The sequence below is a fragment of the Prinia subflava genome, chromosome 1, assembly GCF_021018805.1.
Source record: "Prinia subflava isolate CZ2003 ecotype Zambia chromosome 1, Cam_Psub_1.2, whole genome shotgun sequence".
NCBI classification, from domain to species: Eukaryota; Metazoa; Chordata; class Aves; order Passeriformes; family Cisticolidae; genus Prinia; species Prinia subflava.
In genome coordinates, this window is record NC_086247.1 from 57,795,247 (window position 1) to 57,815,888 (window position 20,642).

General features: G+C 41.9%; 1 protein-coding gene across 2 annotated transcripts; it reads right to left on the reverse strand.

The window, feature by feature from the left end:
• Positions 1 to 2,903: 2,903 nt before the first annotated feature.
• Positions 2,904 to 8,129, reverse strand: CBLN2 (cerebellin 2 precursor). 2 transcript variants are annotated; one of them, XM_063397407.1, is made up of 5 exons: positions 8,016 to 8,129; positions 7,779 to 7,865; positions 6,252 to 6,827; positions 3,985 to 4,104; positions 2,904 to 3,647 (listed from the first exon to the last, which is right to left on the reverse strand). In XM_063397407.1, exons 3-5 carry the CDS (start codon positions 6,570 to 6,572, stop codon positions 3,450 to 3,452), a joined length of 639 nt encoding a protein of 212 aa, XP_063253477.1. In that variant the 5' UTR covers positions 6,573 to 6,827; positions 7,779 to 7,865; positions 8,016 to 8,129; the 3' UTR covers positions 2,904 to 3,449. The 2 variants fall into 2 exon arrangements, with proteins under 2 accessions (XP_063253477.1, XP_063253484.1); XM_063397414.1 differs by lacking the exons at positions 3,985 to 4,104; positions 8,016 to 8,129 and having other exon boundaries at positions 7,779 to 7,926.
• Between the last annotated feature and the right edge of the window lie 12,513 nt (positions 8,130 to 20,642).

Sequence of the window (20,642 nt, forward strand, 5' to 3'; positions counted from 1 at the left end):
CCACTGTCTCAGGGGGAGGTGAGAGCACACAGGCTCTCTGGCAAGACCGTGCTCCAGCTACGGAAATAAAACTAAGAGGAAGGTAACGATATATGTGATGAGAATTTATCATTCCTAATACAGCTCCTGGCTTCTACCCTGCTCTAAGTGGGCTGAAGAAGTACTAAAACAGGGAACATCAAAAACACCCGGGTACAGATTGATCCCTGGAGGGGGAGCAGTGAAACAGACAGTAGTTTCACAGCAATATGTTAGGACTGATGCACAGCAGCCTATGAGAAAGCTGGAAAGTTTTTGGAAGGAGTCTTGTGTTGTTGCTCCCACGGGAAATAGAGTCATGGTGTTATGGTGCCAGTGGTCTGCTTCACTACCATGTGTTTTACACTTCCTAATTCTTGTGGTGCCCCTCAAGATTAAATTTGCACCAACTCTGAATGTTACCCAATCAATTTTTTATATCAATTACTTTCTTCCATATTATTTCAATTATTTATATCAATTACAAGCCTACTCTTAATGTACTGGGAGGTTCCTTTAACAGTTCATATTTCCTGCAATCTACTATGCTGGGGTTGTACATTTTTCCCCTCCAACATAAAATATATCATGATATCCACACTTTTTGAATACATCAAAATTTCTACTGTTTCCAATAGCAAGTAGATTGCACATTCTCAAAACCAGATGCAAAATTTAAAGGGAAAAGGTAAAAAATACTGCAAAAATATAAAAAAAAAGATCATGATTGCAATTAGTGTACAATATTTACTCCACATTTACTCCACATTTTCTGTTTATTTTAACTGTTTATATAAGAGTCTTAACTCTATAGCTTAGTATGAAGACCATAAGGGTAGTAGAGGGAAAGTGGCATTATATGAGTTACCTTCTTTAAATTCACAAGACTGGTTATCATATAAACATATTTATAAAAGAAGCATGGTCAAGACTACTGAGCTTGAATACATGAAGTGAGATATTCAGATTACGCAGCTTCTATGGCCTAAGAAACTTCCAAGTATAGTTCCAAGGAAAAATTGCCATTGAGCTAAGCCTCATTTAGCTTAGGAGAGAGCCAGAACTAGGATGTCATTGCCTTAATCGAGCCAAATAAACTGAAATAAACATGATTATGGTAGGCAGAATAATAAAAACAAAACAAACACAAACTGAGTAATTCTTATTTTAAATTATTTTGACTGAGTATTTTTCCTTTCAATTAAAAATATAGTAGAAACCAAAAACTTGGGAAATTTAACCCACCTCAGTTTTTCTTTCCTTGAGTGACACAACTGAGTTATAAACACAAAAAGTAGTTTTATAATGTCTACCATTAAGACAACTGTATTTATTGTATTGTGATAGAAAAAGGTTGCTGCTGACTCAGGTTTTATTTCATGTACTTAAACTTAGCCCTGTGATATTTTGCAACTAGAAACATTGTAGTCATGCCAAAGCACAAAGAGGAACTAGAAAATGCAACCCATTAAAAAAAGCCAACAACCTGAAACCAATTCATTAAGTAACTGGCAAAGTGAAACAGCCAAGTAAACAAACCACATTGATGGTGAAAACACACAAAAATATTAAATATTAAATTGGCTTATATTTTAGTCATCTGAGGTATATAAGCAACACAAATAAGGGGTTTTTAAGAATATATGACTTTAATTTTGTCCCTTGAATGATAAATTTACAATGAAAATGACATGTCCACCATAATTTTGAAATACAATGTAGTTACCATCGCTTTCCTGCAAATGCCTTTCCATTATATTTGCTTCTGTCAGAGGATTAAATTTGACAAAAATAAATTGTTATGCACATCCACCCTTAGGGGATTGATAGCAAAATGAAACATTTAAAATTAAATAGATGAAGATAAAAATTTTATAAAACAAACATTGTTCCTGAATCTCCTCAAACAAGGTTTTTCACAGCATATTGTCTAGTACACCACTCTTAAGAAAAACCAAAAAAACAACTAACCAAAAAAACCCAAACTTAAAAAACTGAAGAAACAGTATCTGTTTATTGAGAATGAGGCAAAAGGATACAATTGACACTGGCCTGATATTTTACCTCTTGTTGGTTGGGATAATAATTTTCCCAATGTTCAGTATCGATGTCAGTCCGCCCCTAGAACTGTGAGGCCACTTGTGTTGGGAAGAGCAGACACTGAATATATGCGTGGTGCCTGTGCCAGCTTCTGGAGTATTTGTTGATCCTCTGAGGCCCCTCTCCCCAAGGCTGTCAGAGATGCTTGTGTCTACTCCTCCGATACTTGCCATGGACAGCTCAAGTGGAGATGGTTTTATTTAACTTGGAAGAGGACGAATTTGCCCTGACATCTCTCTGTGGTCCCACAATGTGCACTCAAATATTAGCGGACAAATATATCAAATAAATATCAGATAAAAGCACCAAAAATATGGTAATGCAAAGAAAGGATATATTTGAGAGTATGGTCAGAGAAGGTATTCAAAGCCTCCACTGTTGCTTCTAGAAATGTCAGGACAATTCATAAATGTCAGTTCCTTTACTGGTTTCCACATTGTGATTGAAGGATCATGTAGCTCTCTTGCTCTTTTTCTCTCTTTCTCTCTCTCTAAATAGGTCTATAAAGATCAGCTGGAAAGTGCAGACAGAATTGTTCACTGGTTAGCTTTACTTAGAGCTACAGGGTATATATGTGCTTTGTTTTGTCTTATTGATCAATCTAGCTTACATTTTTAGCACACACAAACAAAAACCAGGAAAAATTAAAAGTTGATGAAAAACACGAACAATACAAATAAGGTTCCAATCGTGCAAATTTTGCTTCACTGGATAAAGCACTTCTTGACACAGTAATGTCCAGAATCCCCCTCCCCCAGAAAAATACAGGACTGAGACTGAAGCCATTCTTTTTTTTCTTTTTTTTTTCTTTTCTTTTTTTTTTTTTTTCTTTTTTCCTTAAGGCTATACAACACAAAGAAATCAAGCATGGAAAGAACACCTCATTGGGCTGAACGCTCCGTTCTTCTGGCCCTGGAGAGAGCCTTTGATAAAGCAATTCTGTGGTCCGAGTTATTTGCTTCATTGGGACAACAACAAGAGAAAGAAAAAGAGTAAAAAATGAAAGAGAGGAAATAATAAAAAGAATAAGAAAGTCAATGATCCCAACAATAAAATCCAAAATTGACTTTACAATCACAGGTACAAATTGCTCAGGTCGATAATTTCATTTCTCCTAAAGATCACTGTCGTCTAAAACTAATTAGAGGCGCAGGTTCCAAGGAATTGTCAATATTCAAAGCAAATGTTGGAGTTTAGAAGGTTATCATTCTTCTACTGTGACAGTCTGACGGGGTGACTGAAAATATTGTCATGTGCTGCCAAGTTCAGGGTGTCATTAACAATTGAATCCTTGCTCCAGCTCATGGATCTGTCTCCTATTTGGCCTTCTTTTATAGTGGAAAGACTAAGAAGCCGGAAAAAGTTGAATATTTCCACCCTCCCATGAGGTTACCCCTTTCCAGTTTGAGGTGCACTTTGTCTTCTCTTTCCATGAGGAGCAAGACCCCATTGCTGGCTGCTTCTCTGGTGACATCCTGATCTCCTGCAAAAGCTGAAATCACTGGGTAGCCGTTTTGCATTAAACTTACCTAAAAAGTGCAAAGAGACAGAATCTCAGTTTTCTCAAAACTCTCAATGATGTTTTTTTCCCTGTGCACATCACTAAACTTTTGTACAGATTAGAATCTAGGTTGAATTAAGATAAGGAAATAGGCATTGTGTGATTTATGTCATGTATACAGACCCCTTTAAAAATAACCCACAGTCTCATTCTTCAACTCCTGGGTTTTTTGGGGATTTTTGTTTTGTTTTGTTTTTTAATAGGAGTCTACAAATCAGCATTTGAAAAAAAAAAAAAAAAAAAAAGGAAAAGGAAAGAAAGGGAAAGAAAAGGAAAGACAGCATCTTCTTTAGATTAGAACCCACCTGGATGGTTTGTCTGTTATAGACCTTGACCACGTGGAAACTGAAACTATATATCCCTTTTCTTGGTGCTACAAATATACTGGAAGTAAGATCAAAATGGTTGCCAATATTAACTAATACCTGGAATGTAAACAAATAGAACGAAGAAAAGGAGAGAGAAAGAGACAAATCAGAGAAATCAGACTCCACGTTAGAAAAAAGCACCAGCAAAAATCTGACACGAGCTCAATGACCAACATAAAGCATAGTCAAAATGGCATTTGCAGCACAATTAAAAGTGCATAGCAAGGGAATGGAGTCAAGTTACAGAGGCATCAGAGTTAATAAAGCAATTTAGTTAAGCAAAAATGACCTCAAAAGCCTGCTAGATGAACTGCAAATGTCCACACTGAGCTGTCAATAACGCAAAGGTGGCAGAAGGAGGAGGGGGAGGAGTGTGAAATGGAGGGAAGGAGGGAGGGGAAAAAAAGGTAGGAAAAAATACCAAAAGTCATTAGCTCACAATGAAATGTATGTTTTTTAGATAACACTACTGAAATCAGAGCTGGCCTCGAGTTCAATAGGGCGTAGAACTAAAACTGCACTGCAGAGAAGGGCAAAGGAGAAAAGCGGATGCTCAGCAACAGCAACATCTGCCAGCTCATGTCTCTCTGTCCCTCTGGAGGGCTGTGCCACTTGGCCCACACGCTCCTCAGGAGGCTGGGGTGGGCCTGCTCCTCCTACCCGGCAATAACCTTAATTTTTCATAAATTTCACTGGTTTTTTTGAAACAAAACAAAACAGAAAAAAAAGAAGAGAGGAAGAGCTGAGCACTCCGGCAGATGTGCAAAGCCTCGTTCGTAACGGCGACCGCACCCTGCCGATCCCGCCGATCTGACGGGGACTTGGCTCACTCGCTCGTGCCTTGTCCAGGCTCCTGTGACGGGAGCAGGATCTGGCTCAAAAGGCACGGGCGGAGGGAGAGAAGCACCGCGGGTCGGTGGCGGTGCCGTCCGGAGAGCCGGTGTGCCAGAGCCTGGGGGCACACCCGTCACGCTCCGTTTGAGAGCTAAAACTCTGCTTTAATGAAGAAATACAAAACAGGAGAAAACAAAAACACCATCGCCCCTCACGCCCGAAGTCTCAAGCCCTTCCTCCCAAACAGCCAAAGTCTATAGTTCCCCCAAAAAATGAACAAAAATAATTAAAAAAAAAAATCTTATTGTGCGAGAACCAAGAAAACGCCTTCAAACTCCTAGGAACTGCACATTGCCGGGTAAAGTATCTAAAATATGCTATACATTTAGCAAGTTGGGGGGTTGATATTTTGTTGTTTTGTTGTTGTGTTTTTTCCTTTTTTTTTTTTTTTTTTTTTCTCTACTGGTCTGATTCTATAAGATTTGTATGCGACGAATAGCTGTGTAAACTCATTAGGAGGGACAGGTAGACAGATAAATGACAACCATACAGGTAAAAAAAAAAAAAAAAAAAAAAGAAGCAATCCAACCAACAAACAAGCCCAGAGAAACAGTCTGGTATGTTAATTTTGGCTGACTCTGCAATACTACTTCAAGAGGTAGGAAAATACTACTTCAAGAAGAGGTAGGGAAAAAAAAAAGGGAAATTTCACCGCAAAAAATTAAAGTGGCTGGATGGGGTTTGGTCTCCGGGAGGCAAGCGGTGCCAGGAGGCAGGGGCAGGACAAGCAGGCAAGGCTTTGCTCTTCTCTGCCCGGCGTGTGCCGTGCGGGATAACATTCCGATACAGCCCGCCGGGGACACCGTTTGCCTCGTCTGATAACGCGGGAAACACCCTCTTCTTTCCTCATCCCTCCCTCCCTCCGAGAGATGCTGTGACATTGCCAAATGCGTTCCGAACAGGCAGATCCGACGACTCCTCGTCGGTAAATCCCGATTTTGCACCGAAGGAGGGATGCGCACCCTTCCCGCGGGTGGTTCCTGGCCGGCCGAGGCAATCCTTGGCCGCAAGGCCCCCCCGCACGCGTGCAGGGCACAGACTTGCACGTTAAAGCTCTTTCCGTACTAGGGACTGTGACCGGTCAAGAAGCCGGAGTGTTCACCCCGGTACCACCCTAGGAAAGCCCCGCAGCTACCTAAAAGAACTTTCCGAAGTCTTTCTGGGGAGTTGAGACGTGAAGCTGCTATTTGGACGGTTGGGTCGGGATTAAAAGATGGGACGGGAACCAGCAGGAAAATACGCGCGCAGCCAGGGGGAGGCAGGGCCGGGGGATGCCAGGGGTAGCGAAGGCGGAGCAGGCGGCGGCTGACCTGGTCGAAGTAGATGGTCATGGTGCGGTTGCTCATCTCGGAGGGCTCGTGGTTGGTGCTGCGGGTGGCCGAGAAGGCCACCTTGGCGCTGCCCGAGCGCACCGAGATCCCCAGGGAGGAGGTGATGGCGCCGTCGGCCGAGGGGCTGGAGTCGCAGACCACCAGGCACTTCCCCTCCAGGACGATGGGCTCCGTGTCGTTCTGCGCCCGCACCGGACACCCGGCGGGCAGCAGCAGCAGCAGCAGCGGCAGCGCCGCCGCCAGGCAGCAGGAGCAGCCGCCCGCCGGCTCGGGCAGCGCCCCCCGCCGCCGCCGCCCCATGCCCGGCGCCGCGCCGCCGCCGCTCCGGATCGCTGCCGACCTGCGGGCGCCCCGCGCCGCCGCCGCGGGCGGGCGGGGAGGCGGAGGGGGCTGCGCGCCTGCTGCCGCCGCGGCGCCCTGCGGCCAGCGCTCTGCGGGACGGCGGCTGGGCAGCGGCGGCTGCGGCCGCGCCTTCCTCCCCTTCTTCTCCTCCTCCGCCTCCTCCCGTGCGCGGGGCGAGGGAGCCTTCTCAGAGGGAGGGCGGCACGCAGCAGCCTGCCAAGGGAGGGAAAGGCGGCGGTGAGGCACAGCAGCGGGCAGGCGGGAGCCGGCACCACGCCGCCAGGCGGGCTGCCCATCCCCGCCCCCGGAGCCCCGGCGAGTACAACAGGTCTGGGAGACACCTGGCTTCCCGGTGTTCCCTCTTTCTCCGGTTCCCCAGCAGGCTGGGGTCCCTCAGCCCCTGCCGTACTCCGAGTGGGGAGGAGGGGGCAGCGCGGCAGATTGGATCCCCAAACCCCCGGTGGAGCATCCTGTGGGCGCCTCGGGCAGTCCCTTTACCGCCCCACAACGAATGGGGTCTCCAAAACCCGGCTCCACTTCTTCCCACAGACCCACTCTTTACTACATCTGCGATCCTGGTTTGTATCCGTCTCCTAACGCCCCAGACACCATGGAAGGAGATTTTATTCTTGTTATAAGTAACGCGCCCTCCCTCCCCTCGATGGAGCTGCCCCGGCTATCCGTGGAGTTCGCGGGCGGCCGGGGCGCCCCGAGCCCCGCGCTCCCGTCCCGGCGCTGCCCCGGCCGGGCTCTGGAAGCCGCCGCCGCCGCCCTTCTGCCCGCCCGGGGACTGCTGCGCCCGGACACCGATTTGTACTTCCCAACCTTCTGTGCCCTAGCCCAGGCTACCGCCACTGCTGCCGACCCCGGAGATCCCCTAAACTCTAGAGAAGGAAGCAGCTGGCTCAGATATCCCTCAGCTCCCACCCCGGCATGCATACCTATCGCAGGAATCAAAGCCTCACCCGGCCTCTCCCGCGGAAGTTGCACCTCAGTTTTTCCCGTTCACCAGAACACCCGGAGATCTCGCTCCATGGACATCGCCCCTACACTTCCCCAGAGGCACCTCTACCGCTGCCCTCACCCCGAACCTATTTTTTGCTATCATTTAAAATAATATTTTGCAAAAAGAACAGTCGGCGGGGAGGAGAACGGCCTTTTTACCTGGGAGGTCCATGACGGGAGAGGAGGGCTGGCTAGGTAGCTCGTCCGTGAACTTGTATAGCTTAGAGAAAATGAGCCGAGATTGCGCTGGCAGAAAGAAAAGGAAACAGGAGTCGCCTCTTTCTCTCCCGCCCATTGCCAATAATCATCCCCCTCCCGCCAGCCGCTACCACCACCACCCCACTGCCTCCCTCCTCCCCTCTTCCCCGGCACACACGCACACACACACACACGCACAGGCGCCCGGCAGGGATTCAGACACCGGGACCGGAGCGGAGAGCCGCCGCCGTAGCGGCGGCGATGCCGCACCCCAGTCCTTGCCCGGGCCAGGCACCCCCGCGCCTCGGACCCGCACCCCGACACATCACGAGCAGCGGCGACAAGCCGCGGTGTTCCCACAGGGACGGCCTCTCCGGTGTCACCGGAGGCAGGGAAGAGCCGTGCCGCCTCACCCCCCACCCCTACCCCCCCCATTATTTCTGCTTGAACCCGTCGTGCTAAGACGCCCCTGTTCCAACACGCCACCGACACGTTAGCGCTCGCCGGCCGCCGCTGCGGCCGAACCGCGCAGCATCGCTCACCGGGAGCTATTTGGGATCCATACACTTTAATTCTGACAACAACAATCACGGAAGAGGACACTTGTGTTGTTCGGGGCACTTCGGGCCGTAAGGCTGCGCCTCGCACACCGCCAGGCCCCATTCCTGCGTTCAAACCCGCACACCTCGGCGCCCAAAGTCCGGCGGCGCCTCCTCCTTTATTAAAATATTGCTTCCCCGAGGCTTCCCGACCCTTCCCAGACCCGCTCCCTGACCCACTTCAGAACTGGGGCTTCCTCCCCGACCTGCTCCCAAACCGAACCCGTTCCCAATCCCGCTACCGTCCTAGGGCTAGCTCCGTGCCCCACTCCCGGTCCCTCTCCCGATCCCTCTCCCGGTCCCATTCCCGCTCCCTCTCCCGCTCCCGTTCCCGCTCCCTCTCCCGCTCCCATTCCCGCTCCCTCCCGCGGCTCCGCTCCAAGCGCGGTCGCGCGGCGCCCCCTGGCGGCGTTGCGGGGCTGCGAGGCCGGGGAGCGGGCAGGGTCTCATCCCGGCACGGGGGGAGCGAGGGAAATTCCCCAGGGACAGAACGCTCGGCTGAGGAACTGACTGGCCGCCCCCTCTCGCTGCCCGCAGGGCCTGGGTGCCCCGGGCTTGTGGGTCGCCCCTGCCTTGCGGAGCGGCAGCGATGGTGTCTGTCACAGCCAAGGTTACTGTCAGATGCCGCTGGCTGCAAATGTTCCACGCTCCTCAGCTGGCCGGGCTGCTGCTGAGAGGTTACCAGCAATGCCAGAGAGGGTAAGGCAGAGCCCTGGTAATGCAGTTTTGAGAAACACCATTGCATTTTGATACATTTCTCTCAATTACAAACTGGGTTTCTCCCTTCATGTGGCGTTTTCATAGAGATCCCGAAACTTATACTTCAGCACGTGAAAGGAACTTATCAGAAAACTGTGTATGCAACTAAGAGGTAGCTCCTAATATAGAGAAAAATTGCAGGTGTATGTCAACAGTAAAATTACAATCTCTTCTATGAATGAGCACTCCTCAGTTTCAATCTTCTGCTTTAAGCAGAAGCAAGGAACCCCTGAGGGTGTCTGCCTGGTGATTTGCAGCGAGAAATTAATCATGCCCTGAAATTACAGCTAAGCAGTGTGCAGGGAATTCCTAACCTATAGCTCCTTATTTCAAATGAGAAATTTATGCTAAGCCTGAAATACTCATGTTTAATGGTCTTTTTTCTGAGTTCAAGCACGGAGGGATGAGAATAGAAAGCTGAAAAGTGTAGTGCATTAAAATTATCAGAAATCAGAGCAGGAACAAGTCTATGGCTGTAAGGCAGCACCTATTCTGCAAGACAGAGGAAAGGACCACAGAAATTCCTTCAGAAGATATCGACACTCAATCTTACCTGTGTCTGGCACACTAGAGAGCTGCTAGTATTTCTCTTTAGATCACACTACTCATTGATTATGACTGCGCTGTATAAATGAGAAATGAAAGCAGAGCCAAAGGATTTGTACCTTGTTCTATAGGACTTAGAACATAAGGCCCAGTGCTGAAGGAATGTTATCAGCTCTGCCTGCGACTTTCAAGGAAGATAAACGTAAGGACTAAAGAGTTCTGAAAAAAACCCACATTAAATCCAATGTGCACCCACAGGAAAAAAAAAAAAAGATACTAAATCTTGCCTTTTTTAGTAGAAGAAATAGATCCCATATGTACAGAAATTCCCTTCTTAGATATGTAACTAGTAAAAGACCTGTAAGTAAAAATCATTGTAGTATGAATAGAGAGAAGGGGAAAACAATAGAATATTTACTTCTACTAAAATATCAAATTATGACATTTAAAGTGTTTATTAGAAAACAGGTCTGTTACTTCTAGTTAAATATTGTTCTTAATGGAATAAAACTGCAGCATTCATGGAGCTATGTAGCTGCTAGATTTACTTAAGCATCTTTCCTTTTTTATGTGTGAGTTGGAAGGCTGAAAATACAGAATATTAAATTATCAATGTCAGAAAAGGCACCTCAGTTGTGAAGTGACTTCAGAAAGTGTAGCTAAAGTAAATTAGCAAATAAGTTATTGGTAAAGGTCTCTTTCTTGAGTTCAAATAGTTTGTTGTAGTTGGAAAAGAATAGTGTGTAATCAAACACATGTAATTTTTCGTCACTTTGCCAAGAATCTTAACATTTCTACCAGGGATGTGTTGAACTTGATGGTGTGCAAGTTACACAAGAAATAAAACTTCTCATTTCTTTGGAACCATTCCTAAGCTAGCCCTCACCTTGAACTCATTTAATCCAACAGCTTCAAGGGGAAAAGCTTTTTGTCTTATCTAGTAAATCAAATTATCAACAGAAAGGTATTTTGATCAGTAGCTCCCAAGTGTTTCCCATACATTATTTACGATAATGCCAAACAAAGTAGGACACTCCTTTCCAAAAGAAAATGTTATATGTCTTTTCCTGAAATTATTTCACAGACATTTGCATGTATTATATCATTGTTACAAATACAAAAACAGAGAAAGAATAAATGTTCATTTGATGTGAAACATTCTTTTATCTACCTGTAATATTAGGACAAATTAGTAGCAGGGCCATAAAAACATTTCCATGATAAGCAAAGGTGATGATTTCTGAGTCCTCATTTATAAATGTTATAAATTAAAAAGTTATAAAAGTTATAAATTAAATGGCTAAACTGTGTCTTCATGGATCACTTAGCCTTTAAAAAACAATGTTCCTGTAAATTGTAACAAATGGGATTCAACCCATTGGTAAAGAAAGTGCAGTCTTCTGTACCTACCCGGTGATGACCTCCGTATTAACCACAAGTTGTCAGTAAACCAGCTGATGTATACCCACCCTCTGTGAGAGCAATCCTTGTGCTAAATTCAGCTATCAGCATGACTAAAAGAATGTTTTGTAAATTCAAATCAGTGTTTAATTCTCTATTCCATCTGGACTCCAGGGCTTATTACCTTTTAGCTGTCAGCCATGGCCGGGAATATATAACTCTCTGTTGATAACATGCACAACATTTTCAAGTATAAGCAATATTGAGGAAAATTATGTAATAAATTAGAATTCATTCACAGAGATACTTAAACCTCATTTCTAGTCCCTGAATATTAGTGTCTCACACATCAATCAAGGCAGTTAGACCTTTTCCGTATAAGAAAATTCACCGTAAGTTTTTATCAGGTGACAGTTCTCAAGTACAAAGGTTTTCCCTTTATTGGAAGGTGAGGAAAATGGAGAATAGATAGAGAAATTTACCCATTCTCATAAAGAGCATCATGTCTGATAGAATTTCGGGAATGTCTTCATAAGATTTTACACATTGAAACAAGTAAGTGTAATTTCTCAAGAACATTTGGTTCATATAAAAATATCAGAACAACCCTAACATCATGTTCTGACTCTGTCATCAGCCTCTCTGACCAACACATTTTTAAGTCATTCAGATTTGCTTGGGAAAATTTTGATGCTTTTTGAAAATTTTGAGATGAAGATGTCATATCATTAAACAAAAAATATTGCAAGCAATGCTTTTTTTTTTCCTGAATATATATCAATTATAAATGTTCAAGTCACCATTGTATTCTTCAGGTTCAACACTTATGACCAGTTTTCAAGGTTTAGTGCATCCTCAGAACAAACAACTCACAGCAATGTGGAGCAGCTCTGCAGTTCTCTGGATTCCTCCTTCACAGAGTGTTTAACTAGACAAATGATGACAAGCAACTCAGTGTGCCTTCCAAAGGCTGCACAATTTTGTTTAAAAAAAAAAAGGCATTTGTGAGAAATGTTTACCACAACAACAGCCAGACCCTGGGCTTGACAAGCACAAATAATTATTTTTTCTTTTATATGTAGCACTGAACGTTACTTGTGTGCCTAGGTTTTGTGCACTTTTCACTCATACAAATTCACGACTTGGCCTTATAAACAAAGCCCCATATTTTATAAATGTAGCTCCTAGCTAACAGAAGTAAAGACTTTATTTATTCTCTTTCACTTGCAAAAATGTATGTGGCCATCCAATATTCACTCTCTGGGCCTCTCAATTGAGTTCAGGGACTGAAGAGTTTACATGAAATTTATAATGAAAACATTGCTATAAACATAGCAAGGTCACAAGTTTCATTCCAGGAGATCCCTTAAGGCTCATGGCCAATATATATAAACTTAAAAGAAGTTAATATATGTTGTCTATCTATCTATCTATCTATCTATCTATTAGTATCTTACAAATATTCAGATATTACCTAACTCATTTTTTACATACATACATACACATATATATCTAAAAATATATAAAAGATACTATAGGTGTATATATTAGGTACATATAGATATTATGTGTTAATAATGTGTGACAGTTGGGAAGAACTGGTGGTCTCAAACTATATTTTTGTATCGTTTTTCTTACTGCAGGTGAGATGTTGCTATACAATGTCACACAAATGTGAAATTTAAGAGATGCAGACTATTTACTTTTGGAAGAGAAAATCTTGAAACAGGACTTTGAAATACAACAAAGAAATGTCACAGCCTTCAACTGCTGTACTTAGTTCATTGCTTCACTTGTTCATTCAGCTAAATTTCAAAGAAGACCTTCCAATTCTAATTGGAAAACAAAGTTATACTGAATCACATGTTTTTAATGATTCATGGTAATTTGTATTAGCAGACAAGACTGGCATTTCTGAAAACAATCCGAAGAAATAAAAATACATGGCATAGATGGGAGATCACATCATTAATGACTTCATTTAGAGTTTAGCATTTCAGAATGCAAATCAGGTTTGAAAGCAATACTGTAGAAGACAGTCCCATTAATGACATACATGGAAGGAAATCCATAACTCTATCACTAATGTATTTTTTGTTGTTTTTTGGTTTAAATTCTGCTTAAAGATTGATCCTTTTATTTTGACAAAGCAACTGCTCTGCAAATAAGCTTCTATATATTGCTCCAAGTTTTACACTCACTAAGTAGGAATACAAAAAAAAGCTACTTGCTACAGAAATCTTAGCCATTATAAAGAGCTGTGACCATCCTGGTAGGAAGCAAAACCCGTTAAGTTCAGTCCTTTTAAGATTAATTTTTCCTCTGAAATAAATATATCTGTGTTTCAACCAAGAGACTCCAGCTTTAGAGAACTGGAACAGATGCACTTGGTCACTTTTATATGCTAATACCAACTCAACACATGGCTGCTGAGAACTCTGATGACATTTGAGAGACCCAAAAGGTTCAAGTCTTAGTTTCCCTCACTGAAATTAATGAAGAGGATCTCTGGTTGTTGTTAACTCACTTGTGCATTTCTTTCAGCTTCTATTTGTATTAGTTTTTTCACTTTTCCTTCATCAGAGCTCTGAATTTGCACCAATAATTAGATTATTATATTGTTTAATATACTAATAAAATATTGAGATTTTTTGTCATACATTTTTTGTGGACCTATCTGTGGATCTGTCTGTAGAACTTTCTTTGAAATGGGAAAGACTGGAATTGCTCATTCAAAGAACACTTACAATCTGATCCCAACCTACAAAAATGATATTTCCTCTAAGGTGGGTGTAGAGAAAATCCAAAGTAGTCCATGGCTGTTGCAATGTTGTCTAGGATGCAGGAACATTCACATCAATCTAAGGAGGTCACATCCTTGATCTGAGTTCCAGACACCTCACTTCAGTCTCAGCTCTCTGCTGCTGTAGGTTTCAGCTCTACCGCTTATGAAAACATTTCACACTGCTTTAGCTTTCTCAGGGCTGTAGAGACTTCTGTTCTTGCCTCATTTGAAAGGGTCCTGAAGAGCAATCTTAGTATCCTTTGAAAGCACTGGGAAACTTGTAGCCAGTGCAGATCCCATCACTGTTCATCAGTACAGCATTAGGTTCTTTTCCAAAATCAAAAGCTTTTACCAAAAAGGAGGTTTTAGCTACTATAACTGCAGCAAATAGCCTCACAAACCAGGGCAATGCATGAAATGGCAGCCCTCCACTACCTTTAAACATTATGAGGTATGACCAATCCCATTCATCTCAGCGACTGCTAAATTGGGTGTCCCTGGGAACACTTGCAACGTGCCTCTTCTTCTAGTCCTCGCTAAAGCAGGTAGGAAAGGAGGTGAAACATTATTTGTCAAACATTTGCACAGTCCACTGTGAAGGAAAGCTCACTTGGGTTGGATAAGGGCATCTGGGAACACCAGTATTTGTCCCTCCTTACAACAATCAGGAACTCCAAGCAAGAATCCAGTTAATGTCTTAAACTGTCAACAGAATAGAGAGGGGAAGGCACTGAGGCAAAGCTGACATATTCAATGTCAAAGATCTTGAGAGCCAAGCCCGCAGGTCTGGGGAAGGTATGAGAAAGAGTATCTGGATAGTTAACAGTTTTACTTTTAACAGCTTCATTGGAAGGAGAATTGAAAATTATTTTTTCTATGCTGAGCTGAACCTTGAGCATATATTACTGTTTAGACAATCTCTGTTCTCCTGGGAAGCATTGCAACAGGTCAGGGATATGTTTATGCAAAGATGTTGCACTATTTTGAAGGATCTTTACATATGTATGTACCATACCTCTGGGAAACCACGTGCACCTCTGATATAGCCAGAATTCTCAGGGTAGAAGACACGGGTAATCCTTCACTGTAAACCCTCATATAGCCTGATTCACACCTGTGCCAAACTCTGAACACCCAACATGCTCTATTGCATGTGACTGCATAGAAAGATAGTGGTGCCTGAAGGTACAGACAAAAAGAGATGACAGAGAAGCAGTCATTCCCATCACCTTGTATTCTTCCTTCCAGGAAAAACTTGAAACATTCAGTATAGAAAGAAAATGTACTAAATTTCAGACATTTGCATTAGGGAGTTTGAGGCAGACAACATTTCCAATTCTAATACTGAGGCCTTCACAAGGGAATTCACATCTGAAGCTTTTTCATTGCATTGAACTGAATGACACTAAATCCAATTTAAAATAAATGATGAGCCAGAGCTCTGATACACCTTTGCCAAATACAAGCATAATATGTGTTGTAAAAATAAAATAAAATTCACATTGCAAATTATTCTTTTACATAGCTGTTTAAATACATATATATATATATATATATAAAATATACACTATATATGTATTAGAGAAATTAATGTGCAGAGAGCCTGAACTGAAAGTCTCAGGCCTAAAAAGACGTAGCCTGTATTTTACTCAAGGCACATGAGTGGTCCCACTGTGCTTTGCTCTTTATGTACACAAACCTTTGCAGGCCTGGAGCCACAGCACAGGAGGCAAAAAATACCAAAAACATTTCATAGCACTTCTTTTCATGACTTTATGCTTGTGATGCTCTTGAATCAGTTTCATTATTACTTTATTGTGTTTTGTCATTGTGGTGACACAAAGGATTTTAGTGCAGCTCTGTGGAGACTGTTGTGCCACGGACGTGTTTCAGTGTCAGTTCTGCTCTGTTAAAAGGCAGAAGCAGATTCTAGAGGTAGGATTTGCAATGCCCACAAAGCATCTGGCATCTCTGTAACTGCCCTTTCTCAAGACCAAGGAAAATTCCTTGATATCTTTTACATTTCTGATTAAATGCTCTATGTGCCAATGTAGATGTGTTTAAGCTACTTATCTTTGTAAGCTACAGTGTTTATCTGTGTAGAACTTTCCACCAAAAGAGGATAAGGGCAATGACTTTAAGGTGAAAAAGGGCAGGTTTACATTAGATATAAGGAAGAAATTCTTTACTGTGAGGGTGATGAGGCACTGGAACAGGCTGTCCACAGAAGCTGTGGATGCCCCATCCCCATGGAAGTGTTCAAGGCCAGGTTGGGCAGGGCTCTGAGTACACTGGTATAGTGAAAGGTGTCCCTGACTATGGCTGGGGGGGCTGGAATTAGGTGGTCTTTAAAGTCCTTTCTAATCCAAGCCCTTCTGTGATCCTGTGATTCCGTGATAACAATGAGCAGGGTTTCTCATGAAAGAGAAGCGATAATGATGTATCTGTCTAAGGGAGTATCCCTCTATGCACTGTCTGTATATACAGAAGAGATATTGAAATATTTTTTTCTCTCATCGGCTTTCTCTTTTTCTGTTCTCTAAGGTCTTTATGACAGTTTATAATTTACAATATTTAGGACTTAACATTAAATTTAAGGCTACACAAACACTATCTCCAGTCCAGTTTTAAGCCCATGCTTACATTAAAATCTGCTTCACTGCCACACAGTCTATTTACTAGTATTGAAGGACTTGGCTGCACTCTGGTATTAGGCCTGGAAACTAACTAGTCAGAGCAAAGCCAGCTGGCTGTGCTGGGCACTAGAAGATGGTGCTGCCAAGCTGGCAAGCCACAGCTGGGAGTCAGGGATTCCACCTCTTAAAATCAATCTTGAGAAAACTAGAACTCAACAAACTATGTGCCCCAAAAAGCAATATGTAAGTAACTGATTCACTTTAAACTGTCCAAAAGGAAATTGAAACGTCAGCATAAGCGCAGGTAATGTATCCCTGCCAATCTTTTACAGGAAATAATTCTCAATCTGCCAGAAATTATGAACTCACTCGAATAATCACAATCCAGTTGATGGTTCTATGCTTAGTGTAAAAGCAAACAGTTAATGCTATAAATAACCTGTTAACATTACTTCCCAGTGATATCTGAGCTGAAGAATAACTCCTCTGTTTCCTCCTTATTATTTTTTTCCCCACATGTGGGCTAGAATTATATGGAAATTCACGTAATGAGCATTGATTTTCAAATATGAAGATATTGTGTCCATTTTTGCACTGTTTCCACTTGAAACACAATTGCTGCCAGTCATATCTCCTCTCCAGCTGCTTCATTCTGACAGTTTGTATCATCCTGCTTTTATGGATTTTCCCCAGCTGTAATCAGGTGAATTACCTCAGAATGCCACAAATGTTCTTTACTAGTATGCCATGGTTTCTCACAGGAAAAAAAAAAAAAAAAGCAAGGTACATTATGTTGTTGTTCTCCCATTTTATAAAAGTAAGCAGAGAAATACACAGTTGAATTCCAACTCAACCAGAAGCCTAAACAAAGACTTTCTGGCTCATGATGACACCTTCAGTCAATATTTTCCTAAACAATCAACACAAAATGTAAACTCGATAACTGCATTGTCTGTATGCAAGAAGCAGGCTTCCTGAAGAGAAGCAATAGGCTTGTATCAAAAGCCGTGCAAAGATGAAGACATATGGCCTAAATTCAAATTCAGTTAATCAGTTCATCACATGCCGAGCATTGAGCAACTCAGTAGACTGAAAAAAGCTGAAAAGCTGACTGAGTGGAGTTGGGCTGCTCACACTTGACTTCAAACACTCTTTGATATATTTTGGAGCTCCTTGGGATCCTTGGGCCCTACCTTATATTCATCCACCCCTCCATCCTTCCATCCGTCCTATAGCTGGCACCACTACAACCCTTAAACTGTGAGGACCGAATTGTCACAGTGTGCAACTGACCCTGTAGGAAATAGACCCCCCTTCCTATGTGTGCTCACACACACTGTTCTTGAGTAAAAATAAGATGTTCTCTAATCTCTTTTCACTGCATCATCCTACAAACATAACAAGAATACTGGGAAAAATATAGTTCACTCGTGTTGCAGAGTTAGCCTTGGTGTTTGGAGAAGCAGAATGTTTGAGTATAATTTTGTAGTTTGAGCAGGGTTTCTGGGAGTGCACTAGTTTTCAGCATTTTTATGTTTTTTATAGTAAAAAAGGCTGTTCAGTACAATGGGAAATTAAAAATAGTTGAAAAAACCCTGTAAGGTTTCTTGAATTTTATTTTCATTGATTCATCTCTTTTAAAATTTTACTATTTCTCATCTAATTTATAATGTACTATGTATATAAGCAAAGTGGAGAATTGCTACATCTGTCTTAAAAGCAGCCTGTGACACATGATAAATATCATCTTAATGGTTTCCTGAGTATGGGTACAACTAAAGGTTCACACAGCTAATAGATTAGCCCCTTTTTTGGGACATTCATGCGTCTATGCAGAAAAGAAGTCATTAGGCAGATAATTACGACAGGTTTGCAACTGCTGGAAATTTCATGACAGACTCCAGTGGTATATTATGGAGGCTCAACCACCTTAGCAGTGGGATAAAATTCCATAGCAGGAAAGTGATATTTGTGTTTGAGTTTTAAGATACTGAAGATCAAGTTCTGTGCAGAAAACCACAACATTTTAACTTTTTAAACAAATTCTTGCAGGTGATAATTTTTTACCTTCAGATCCTCCACAAGGCAAAATTTATTTAAAATTTTTCAGTACCTTTTCCGAACACAAAAATCTCACTCTTTCAGATTTTCAAGTAATTTAGCATCCAGAATAGACAATGTTGAAGAGAAGAGGCTGTGTTGAAAAAAAACCCAAAAAACAGAAAAACACAACAAATATGTTTGGGTCATGCAGAAGTCTAGAAATAGAGTCTTCTGAAAGCTGGTTATGCACTGAATCATCACTCCTTCAGTAGTTCACTTTTTTGTGTTGTCAGAAAGAATGTTGACTCATAAGGGCACAGACAATATATACAAATGTTAAACACACCTTTTTATACAATCATTTGAAATTGTTGTTTGGAATGAAACAGAATTTCAGAACTCTTTAGAGCTTTATTTGCCATTAAAATAAGCTTTCCAAACAGGACATGTGGCAATAAGCCTTTTCTAGATCAAAACCTACCAAACTTACCTCTCTCTTTCAGAAAATTTTTCAAATTTACGGAAGGCAGAGGCGTATTTCACCCTGTTTTAGTCTCTTTAGCTGTGGATTGCACTGTTTTTTACTGAATTTTAACACAAAACTTTACTCAAATCTCTAGTCCTCCTTTGGAGCTGTCCGGTATCACATAAGTGATGAAATAACCTCTGGAACACATGGAAAAATTAATTGAGTTATTCATACCTAAATTCAAGCCCTGCTCAGAGTAGTAAAGGCATCCCTCACTGTAATTGTAAAATTTAAAAAAAATAAGAAACACTCCAGTGGTTTGGAATGGAAGCATCTTTTCTTTCTAATCCTTAGAAACTTCACCCAATTACCACACATTGTTATATATCTAATCATTAATTTTAAGAGTCGTGATGGGTGTCTAAAAATTAAAGCAAAGATCTAATTTCTAACATGCAAATTAATCAAAACGCAAGATCTAATTTCTAATATGCAAATCTCACATTGGTCCACTGTGATTCTCTTTAGGATTTGTTTTACAAGTGACTGGTTACAAGTGACACAGGAGTTTCCTTGCTTCAGAGCACATAATCTTAGTATTGTCATTCTCCCAAAACCTAATGGATATTTCAGAGAAATGGATGACTGGATTTTTCAAAAGACTGATCATGAAATTTCAGCCAATTCTGAGTATTATTTTTATCTTGGGGTTTGGACTAGATGGCTACAAAGGTCCCTCCCAACACAAACCATTCTATGATCTTCAAACCCAGAGCTGACTCATGTACAAAGGAATCATTATCACTTCTTGGTCTCCAGTTAGATTCTCTTAGGTAGTTTTCAGGCTGAAGTCAGCCATCTTAAAAGAGCTTTCTCCATCTCTTTCCTGTGTTAAGAAGGTATCTTTTTCCTCTACAGAACTCATTTTCCTAAAACCGCATTTCAGACGAAGCAGAAAAATATGGTCCATTTTTCAGAGGAAATGTTTACAATAGAGGACTACTCCATAGCATTAACTACTCAAATGCATTTCTGCAGGTAAAATGAGTTAAAGATACAAGAAAATTTTCTCTTAAAATTAGATACTTTACATGAATAACAACATTGCAGAGAGCTGCCTTTTTCATTCTGTAATATAATTTTATATGTGCGTATACAGTAAGTAGATGGAATATCTGGGGTTCTTGAAAACCAAAAGTGAAAAAAGAGAAAGCAAAATGAACAATTATGATAACAGCTTGCTACAAAAGTGATGTTGTGGAAATTAAATAAGATACGGATAACAAACTATTTTGTTACAGATATATGCAGAGTTTTGCAGCACTTAACACTGTGGATTGTATCTGTATTTGGTTTTGGTTAGTTCATACTTCTTGCATAGGTATGAGAGGATGGTAGTCATGTAAACATGAATGTATCTCCTGTTAAAAATTCTCTCAGCTTTTGTAAAGAGAATAGAATGGTAATGTAATTTTAAATAAAGTAGGAAATAAGATTATTTCCCCCAAAATTCTAGGTAAGATGTGTTTCCTTGCATTGTATTTAACACCTTTTTTTTTTTTTAAAGACACATTCTCTCCTCTATGT